Source organism: Ictidomys tridecemlineatus, chromosome Y (assembly GCF_052094955.1).
Source record: "Ictidomys tridecemlineatus isolate mIctTri1 chromosome Y, mIctTri1.hap1, whole genome shotgun sequence".
Lineage (NCBI taxonomy): Eukaryota > Metazoa > Chordata > Mammalia > Rodentia > Sciuridae > Ictidomys > Ictidomys tridecemlineatus.
In genome coordinates, this window is record NC_135494.1 from 22735080 (window position 1) to 22744363 (window position 9284).

Here is a 9284-nt window from a genome sequence, read left to right on the forward strand (position 1 = left end):
CCAACAGTCCCTGGGCAGCCCTCCTGGCTCTCCAGCAGCTGCTGCCTGGCCAGGCCCCAACTCTGGAGCCACCAAGAGTTCCAGGGAACCTGGGCCTCCTCGACTCTCCACCAGTTCCTTCCCCACCCCAGGGCTTCCTTGGTGTCTACCCCAGGGAGCTGTATCTGCAAGAGTGTGAGTAGAGGCTGACAGCTTCTGAGGGTCCCTTCTGTCAGAGATAACCGTCCATGGAAGGCCGGATCTGCCAGCTCCTCGAACTGTTTGGACAGAGCCTACTTCCAACTCTCCATGTTGCTGGGGGAAATACAAAATCAGGAGTCTCAGAAATCAAGGCTGAGCACTGAAACATGCAGTAGAGGAGAAGCCAGACCAGGACCACAAGGAGAGTCTAGCTAGGGCCTCCCCCTGCGCTCCCGCACACAGGAGGGATCGGTCAGCACAGCCTGCTTTGCAGGTGAGGCCTCCCTGGGAGGGGCAGCCAGTGGGCAGGCAGAGCCAGACCAGCTGGGCTGGGACTTGTCATATCCCAGGAGGCCTCTCACCCAGAGGCTTCCAGCCTGCATCCAGCCGGAAGGAGGGACCCACCTGCTGCCCTACCAAGATTTCTAGGAAGTGGCGGGTGACATTGAAGCATGCTGGGAGGAGCCTGGACATGGGTAGACCAGGTGCACATTTACTGACTGGAGTCCTGGGTCCATTATCTTCACCTCCCAGACCCTCAGTCTCCCCATCTGTAAGATGGTTTCCTATTTCCTTCGACATAGGGATTTTTGCAAGGACTGAAGGAGTTGACCTCCCACACAGTGTGACTGTTGTGGTCTGTGTGCCAGTCACCCCAGACAGACAGCGGTGAGTCAGCACTTTGTGTGCCCAGATCTCCCGGGTCTTCTTCCCCCAGAACCCTCATCTGAAGGGATTCTATTAAGCGGCCAGGGAGACAAGGAGGTCCTGCCAAGAACAAGCTGGACCCAGGGGCACCAGCAGAGGCTCAGTGCCCGCACTGCTGCCACCTAGCGGTGGCAGAAGCCGGGTGCTGCACTGACAGGCCTTTTCAGCAGCTGGAATATAATATGGTCCCGGAAGAGCGGGGCTTGACAGTCTGGGGCCAGCTGGGCTGGGGGAGGGCAGGCTTGACTGGGTCTGTGCTGGGGACCCCGTCCACAGCCTCATGGAAGCTGCTAGCCTGTTTCAGAACATTTTAAGTGCACAGATTACAACACACAAGATCATAGACACTGACATCAAAATGAATTATCAAAAGATCAGCCTAGCGGGCGTGGTGCAGCTCAGGGGTGGTGTGTGTGCACAGCATGCGAGAGAGGCCCTGGGTTCCATCCCCAGCAGGGCCCAGGAAGATTAAGGGCACACACTTGCGGAGGGCAGTGAGCTTTCCTCTTTATTAATGCATTAAATAAGCAATTGGCAGATCCCAAAATACCACAGTTTTGATTCCAAGATGAGTGGAGATACCTGCAGGTCCTGTAGTATCTTGTGGAGATGGCCGTGGTTTCGAGGTCAGACTGTCACGAGTACTGTCCCGCCACTGTCATCTGTCACTCACACTTAGGGAAGGACATGATCGAGTTCACTGAGGTTAGCAAAAATAAAGATGCTGTTATCCCCCAAACAAGCTTAAACAGGCCCCTTGAATTCCACGCCCAGGTCCTGGGGGTCCCCGGAATAAGGAGATAACAGATGAAGTGTTTTTCTGGGACCAACAACAGGGACAAGTGGCAGCAGGAGTCACCACGGGATGGCGGCCAGGAAGGACCGCACCGTGGCTGGCGGCTCCTCCACTGCTGGGCAGGTGGGGAGGACTGGCTGGACCTTCCCGAGGTGGCTCTCGGCCAGCTGTCCTCGAGGCAGTGCCCACCGACTCGATGACCACATGGCCATTTGTTTTATATATTGTGAAATGAAAAACACAACCTGGGGATATGCGTCCCCCATGCACACACACACGCATGCTCCCTCTCGACGCACATGCACACCACATGCCTTCACACGCACGCATGCACCCTTGATCACACCCACCCGCTTCCGCGGGCACAAAGGCCAGCTGCTCAGAGGACCCGGCATGCCGGGCAGCCTGCAGCTCCGCTGGCCCGTCTGGCTGGCCGTGCCCACCTGGGAGACATCACGCCAGGCCCACCGTCCACCGTGGCAGGGTGGGCCGGTCGCCTCATCTCTGGCCTTCCTATTTTCTCGACAAAGGAGCTGGCCGGCCCCACGGGAGGCCCTCCCCGAGGCTCTCCGAGGCCATTTACCTAATGGCCTTCACAGACTCGACTATTTTTAAAACCCATCCAAAGCCAAATTGAGCTGCCATTGTTCATTTTTCTCTCAAGGAGGTAAATGTGGCTTAAGCATGACGTTTGATTAAGTAGCAGAGTTTTGGGTTTTAAATGGGAGGGAATTGCTGATTAAAATTATTACGAGTTTCTTTACAGCCTCCGCGCTGACGTCTCCCCGGCCTCTCCTGCTTGCTTTCCCTCCCGGGGAGGCTGCTGCTGGGGGCTTGGGGGCCTGCCCTTGGCTGGGTCACAGGTGAGAGCAAGGAGCTGAGAGAGCCCCCGCAGAAAGCAGCCGACCAGGACAACCACCCCACAGCCCAGGGCCACCCGAGGGGCCCACTCCAGGCCCTGCGACCTGCCGGAGTCCACCTGGGGGAGAGGGAGGCCCAGGGGCCGCTGCTGGCTCTGGGTGGCGGTGGACTCCCACGCAGGAGGTAGGAGGGCTGCCCGAGGACTCCGGCTGGCCCTGGCCACAGGGAGGTTCTCCTTTCCAGGCTTTCCCAGGTCTGGGTTGAGGGGCGAAGAGGAGGAGGACCCATCCGCCTGGTGAAGTTGGGGGCACAATTTGAAAGTGGTTCTCTGGCCCCAGGTGGCCTGCTGGAGAGGTGCTGGGCAGGAAGCTGGAGGGAGAGGGTACGTCCCAGCAGAGGCCAGGCAGAGGAAGACAGGGAAGCCTAGTTGGAGGCTGAGGAATCCCAAGGAGGGGCCACAGGGACTTTCTCATACCTGTGACAAGGACCCAGATCTAGGGCTCCTGCTGGAGTTACGGGTCTGTCCACTTCACAGTCTTCCAGGACTTCAACTTTCCTGTGCTACAGCAGGGGGGCAGGGTCTTGGCCGTGGACAGCAGCAGGGGACAACAGCAGTGGTAGAAGGCTCCAAGAGGGACTAGGATATGTTACCAGGCAGGAAGGCCGAGGGGGGAAGGGCCCCCTGGAGCTGGGGACAGCAGGGAGGTGGACTGCACACCGTTCTCGGTTGGGCTCTGGGCAGATTATTAGGCTATAAGTGGCGGTGAGCATCCATGGCCTTCACTCCACTGTGACGTCCACTGGAAGTGGAGGGGGGCATAGGCACTCTGGCACTGACCCAGATGAGGGCCTGGAGGAAAGACCCCTAGGAGGACCCCTGGGAACAGGCATGACCTGTCAGAGGAGGGCGGAGAGGAGGCCAAGGGGCCATGGCTGGCTCTCAGCAGAGGGTGAGTGAGGCCCACAGGGTCCGGAGACCCTCGGCTGCAGGCAGAAAAGGCAGAGTGTGCCCAGAGTCTACACTATCCATCTCTCCTGGATCAGCTCATGAACCACACAGGTCAGCAAGGACCGGATTATGTTGTATCAACAAACACGCCCAGAGCCGGTCGGTGTCGCTCAGCCAGGCCCGTGGCGTGGGCATGGCAACAGCCATCGACAGCCCGTCGGCCTTGCCCTTGGTGTCTTCGTCTGAGCCAGACCTGGAGGAGCTTCCTCGCTGAACACTGGGTCACTCACACAGCCAAGGACAGGCGTCAGGAGATGGCCCTGCTGGGAGGGGTGTGCCACTGCTGCACATCTCGGTGGCCAAAGCAAGTCACTTGGCCAACCAGTGCTGGTGGGTGAGGAAGGAAACCTTGCCCCAGGTGGGACAGGCAGCTCTGGGGACAGCCGTGCTGGCTTCATGCTCCCCAACGCCAGCAACTCGCAGCAGAATCTCTGTCTTCTCCCGGAGCCGCTCAGCATGGGATCTGTGGGAGGGAGGTTCTCCTCAGGGGCTGAGCTGAGACCTTCTTCTGCCTGCAGCCCCGACAGAGACCCTGAGAACCCAAAGCTGGGGGATTCCAGAGCAGAGCTCACCTCTGCCCAGGTGCCTGCCTGCCATGCAGGAGAGCAGAGACAGATGGTCAGGGCAGTGGGCATGGGGTGAGTGGTCCACCTCTAGCTCTGAGATGGCCAGCACTTTGCTTCTATCTAGGGAGGAAGCTGAGACCAGTCAGGAAAAGACCATCACCATCCTCATCTCCACCACCATTGTCCTGTCTCCTCCATCATCACCACCACCATCACCTCCATCACCACCATCACCAACACCATCATCCTCACCTCCATTAATACTCTCACCTCCATCACCACCACTATCAATTATCCTCACCCCCCAATCTCCATCACCATCACTATTCTCACCTTCATCACCACCTCCATCACTACCACCATCCATCATTAATATCATCACCATCATCACCACCACCATCACCTCAATTACCCTCATGCCCATCACCATTATCGTCCTCACCTCCATCACTACCAGTGTCCATCACCAACACCAACATCCCCATTACCCTCACTTCCATCAACACTACCATCCTCACCTCTATCATGTCCATCACTACCACCACATCCTCACCTCCATCAGCTCCATTATCACCATCACCACTACCCTTACCTCCATCACCACCACCATCACCCCCACCTCCATTATCACTTTCACCTCCATCACCAGCACTATCAATTATCCTCACCACGCTCATCTCCGTTACCATCACCATCCTCACCTCCATCACCACTTTCATCACTACCACTATCCATCACTATCACCACCACTATCACCCCCATTACTCTCACCTCCACCAACACCACCATCCTCACCTCTATCACCTCCATCACTACCACCACATCCTCACCTCCATCACTACCACCACATCCTCACTTCCATCACCACCACCATCACCACATCCTCACCTCCGTCACCACCACATCACCACCATCCTCACCTCCATCACCACCACCATCACCACCATCCTCACCTCCGTCACCACCCCATCATCCTTACCCACATCATCATTATCATCACCATCATCATTTTCTCACCTTCCACTGGAGCCCAGACCATGTGGAGAGGACTGTTGTCCACGCACCAGCAAGCAGCTGCCCCTCCACAGCCCCTTCTGGGCCGGTAATTCTCAAACCCCATCTTCCCAAGCAGGGGCACTGGTGGCATCCGGGCTGTTTGCTGCCAATCTAGAGAGTAATGGAGTGGAAAAGCCACTTTCTCTAACGATGCCTTGTCGCTTTTCCTGGACTGAGAGCCATCCCAGGGGTCAGAGTGGAACCGTGTGTTGGGGTGAGTGGAGCTAGGCGGGGCCTGGCTGTCTGCCAACGATTGGTGTGGCTGAGGGACCGCCTGCTGATGTGCAAGAGGGCTGTCCAGGTCTCTTGGCGGGAAAGAGACTGTGGTGGGGTCAGCTGTGGCCTGGCTGGGGTCATGGCCTCTTTAGGTGCACTGTGGAGGACACCCCAGGGACAAGCACCTCCCACCCCACTCACACCCTGCTCCCTGAGTCTGTCACAGAGCGGGACCCTGATGGCAGTGTGTGCCCAGGGCAGGGCCAGCCACTCTGCCAGCTGCTGGGTGGGGGCTCCCCAGTGCTCGGTTAAGCTGGCCCAGGTTCACCTTGGACGTGGGCTCATTCACCCCTCCTGGCACACACTGCCACCGCAGTGCGACACCTCCTCCTTGCCAACAAGACTGGTGGGGACACCGCGTGGTAAATGGGACCCACGGAAGGCTCTGCTTTTCAAGAGCAGCTATGGCCAACGGTGGTAAGCTGAAGTGACTTGGAGGGACATCTGGCAAACTCTGAAGGAGGGGCTGAACCTCTGGCTCACACTTTTACCTTCTTTACCTTCCCAAGCCCTACCTGGGATGCAGAGGGGAGGCAGGAGATGGAGCAAGGAGACCATCACCATGAGGTGGCAGGTCTGCGAGGGAAGTGGTGTGTCGAGAGCCTGAGCTGCAGGACAGGAAGGTCAGGGCCCTGTGACGTCGTGGGTTGGGATCAAAAGTCTGAACGGGGAGATGCCCCTCGGTGCTGTGCTGTCCCCGAGGTCCCTGTGGTCCCCCGCCTGCCTCTCCGAGCTCCACACCCACTCCTGGCGGTTTCTGCATCGGGCAGGAATTCCAGGTCCCCCCCACGCCCCCACCCTCATCTTCAGGGAAACTTCACTGAAGGAGGAGGTCAATGCTGAGTCCCACGGGACTGTGGCATCTGGCCTGGGGGCACCTGAAGAGGCCCTGGAGAGGACAGGGAGCCCCCAGGTCTGAGAAGATTGTAGAAACTCACTCAGGCCACAGCTCCCGAAGGAGTGGTGGGTCCCCTTATTCAGGGGACATGAAGCAAGGAGAGCGATTGCGACACTCCCCTCTGCCTCCCCTCCCCTCCCCCAGGGCAGCCCAGCTGAAGGACAGGAGAGGTCAGCACAGGGGTTTGTCCCCAGCAAAAGCAGCTCACAGCATCGGGGAGAGTTGGTGCCACTTGCGTGTTGGGGGTGGGGAACGAAGCGAGTCTCCCGTCCTGTCCCACTGCTTACCAGCTGCCATCTCAGAGGGTCACCTCACGGGCCACGATTCCCTCCGGGAAGCGGGAGGAAATCACTGCTGCCCCTCGTCGCCCCCGGGAAGGGTCCAGGACACCCTGGGTCGCCTGACCCCGGGAAGCCCGAGTCCCCGCCTAGAACCCGCCAAGTCTCTGCAGACTTGAGATCCTCTCCAGGTGACTCTGATGCCTCACGCACGGTCCAGGTCTCCTAAGGAGCTGGCAGCCATGCTGTCAGGAAAGGCCTCGGCACGTGCTCAGTCCACAGCTGGGCGAGTCTGAGAGGGACCGGCCTTGGTGGGGAAGGCCCCCGTCAAGGAACTGTGGCCCTCTCCTGTCACCATGGCTGACAGGCAGCACCCAGGGACACACCCAGATGGGACAGTGCTTGGCATCCTGTGCCTGGACGCCAGGTCTGACCGCTGCTGGAGCAGGCCAGGGTCACGCAGCTTCAGCCACACAGTGCCTCAGGTGATGGCCCGTCTGGGACGGACCCCGGGGGAAGCTCCGGTCACCCTGGACATGCTGCCTGGGGCTGCTGCCTCCCTTGACTTCTCAGAACATCCCTCCATGGCCCGTAGGTCTGCAGTGACCCTGTGTTTTGGAGGTGGTCCGTGTTGGGAGCTTGGTCCTAGGGTGGCTCTGTGGCCCCTGAAACCCAAGAAGCAGAGTCTGGTGAGAGGTCACCGGGGAGGCTGGCTTGGAGGGGTCAGGAGCTCTGGCGGGCCCCCCGTTCTTTGGCTTCCTGTCTCACCCTGTGCTGTCCCCACACTCAAGTTCCATCCATGACACTGTCCACTGCAGGTGGATGGGGTCAAGGTGGCCCTTGCCGGAGCTGGCCCCCTGCTGTTTGGACGTTTGGCCTCTGAACCTGGAGTAGCATAAACCTCTCTTCCCCACAACACCGGGCCTCGGGCATGGCACGTGGAAATGCAGAACAGACGGACACGGGCCACCTTGGCTCTCTGAGGCCACTGTAACTCAATCCCTGGGGCGGCTCGGCCAGCGGCTGCTTATCTTCTCCCAGACCTGGGGGCCCAGGAGCAGGCCTGGCAGGTGGGCTCCTCCGCAGCCCTGACCTTGGCATCCAAATGGTCTCTTCTCAGGGGTCCTCGGTGGTCTGGCCTCTGCAGGGGACCCCAGTGTGTCCTCCTCTGGTGACGAGGCCATGCCCTGCCCATGAGGGCCCTGCCCTTCCTTCAGCCTGGGTCATCTCCTCAGGGACCCTGTCTCCAGGTGCAGTCCACAGCCCAGGGCTTCACAGACGGAAGTCAGGGAGCGTGAGTGCAGTCCAGAGCCCTGACCCGTCCACCACACTCTCCTGCAGCGAAGCCTCAGCACCACAGAGATTCCAGCCACAGGGGTCTGAAGCTGAGTGAGAGCCACAGGAGACTTGCACTCCTGTTGACCAGAGCCAGGAGGTGGACACCACCAGAGTGTCCACAGGTGGGTGGCCGGGTGGGCCGCACGTGGTCCCTGCCTGTGGTGGAGTGTTATCCGACCCAGGCTGCGGCGTGGATGGACTTGAAGACTCACTGAGCGACCGAAACCAGACAGAAGCTGCAGGTGATGACATGGTCGAGGCCACCTGATCCCAGGGGGTTGGCAGGGATGGGGGAGGTGGCTGGGGGACAGCAGGGGGTAGTAGGTACAGCTTCTCTTGGCAGTGATTTCCATGGTTGGCTTTGGTGCCGGCCACACCTAACTGTGGATGGAAAGTCTGCTCCATGTGTTGAATGGCGTGTCTAACGGGGAATCTCAGAGAGTGGGTCAGACTCCATGAGGCTGCAGGGAATCACGCAGGTGTGGAGACCCCCATGCCTCGGGAGACGAGCCCAGATTCCAGCAGCACCGCTCCACTGTGGCCGACCTGGAGGAGGGCCACGCGGTCCTGTGATGCAGAGCCAGGCGGGGCACGGCCATCGTCCCAAAGCCACCACGCCACTCAGCCGCTCCCAGCTACGTGCACGAGGGAGGCCAAGTGTTCTCCACGTCCTTCCACCCGGATGACACATGGCAGAAGGTTGAAGGAAGCAGCATAGAGGAGCCCAGAGCCCCGCACGGCCTCTTTCCAATTTGGAAATGTTATTTTCAATAAAAACTGTCATTTGAGAACATGGATAAAAAACAGAAGAACAAGGAACAAGCGGAGACTCCCAGGCTGGGCACGGGCTGGGGCGAAGCGGGCAGGCCTCGGGCCCCGGGCCAGCTTCAAAAGGTGGGCGAGCACTTGTGACGGTGACGGCGATGGTGTTAGCACAAGCTGATCCCATCAAACTAGCCACTGTATGGGGCCACCAACCCCCCGGCACCCGGTGAAGCAGGAATATCACCATCCTGGGAGCCAGAGTCGGCCACTGCTGTCCAGACTCTGCCCTTGAGAGGCCCCGGGCAGGAGGCACAGCCTCTTGCCTCCACGGCTCTGGCCTGTGTCCTCCTCGGGGGCAGGTCCTGGGCAGGATGTGGAGCTGGTGCCAAGGCTTCGCGGTGACTGTGGAGGGGACATCCGCCCGGTTCTCATGCTTCCCGGTGGGCGCCCAGAGCTGAGGCGCAGGTCTCGGGGACTGGTTAGGGATGCGCATGCCCCTCCCGGGGACACCTGGAGCACCTCTGAGGGTGGCCAGAGGCGCGGCAGGGCCCAG

General features: G+C 59.7%; 1 protein-coding gene and 3 long non-coding RNA genes across 5 annotated transcripts; all 4 read left to right on the forward strand.

The window, feature by feature from the left end:
- The first annotated feature begins 510 nt into the window (after positions 1 to 510).
- On the forward strand, positions 511 to 2443 carry LOC144372109 (uncharacterized). Its single transcript, XR_013432157.1, has 2 exons — positions 511 to 849; positions 1663 to 2443. It is a non-coding gene; the product is annotated as an uncharacterized LOC144372109 (long non-coding RNA).
- A 1143-nt stretch (positions 2444 to 3586) lies between these two features.
- Positions 3587 to 5314, forward strand: LOC144371865 (uncharacterized). Of its 2 annotated transcripts, none has more exons than XM_078035188.1 (2): positions 3587 to 3888; positions 4073 to 5314. In XM_078035188.1, exon 2 carries the CDS (start codon positions 4150 to 4152, stop codon positions 5224 to 5226), a length of 1077 nt encoding a protein of 358 aa, XP_077891314.1. In that variant the 5' UTR covers positions 3587 to 3888; positions 4073 to 4149; the 3' UTR covers positions 5227 to 5314. The 2 variants fall into 2 exon arrangements, with proteins under 2 accessions (XP_077891314.1, XP_077891313.1); XM_078035187.1 differs by having other exon boundaries at positions 3587 to 3884.
- Positions 5315 to 5437: 123 nt separating this feature from the next.
- Positions 5438 to 7277, forward strand: LOC144371866 (uncharacterized). The gene is made up of 4 exons (XR_013431966.1): positions 5438 to 5869; positions 5962 to 6075; positions 6996 to 7113; positions 7224 to 7277. It is a non-coding gene; the product is annotated as an uncharacterized LOC144371866 (long non-coding RNA).
- A 305-nt stretch (positions 7278 to 7582) lies between these two features.
- LOC144371867 (uncharacterized) lies at positions 7583 to 8757 on the forward strand. The gene is made up of 2 exons (XR_013431967.1): positions 7583 to 8208; positions 8310 to 8757. It is a non-coding gene; the product is annotated as an uncharacterized LOC144371867 (long non-coding RNA).
- Positions 8758 to 9284: the final 527 nt, after the last annotated feature.

Excerpts from the sequence above, each read along its gene's own strand:
- LOC144371865 (XM_078035187.1), top strand. The coding sequence starts at position 3,593 with ATGAACCACACAGGTCAGCAAGGACCGGATTATGTTGTATCAACAAAC. Across the intron at positions 3,885-4,072 it reads CACTTGGCCAACCAGTGCTG|CCCCGACAGAGACCCTGAGA; the intron begins GTGGGTGAGGAA and ends TTCTGCCTGCAG.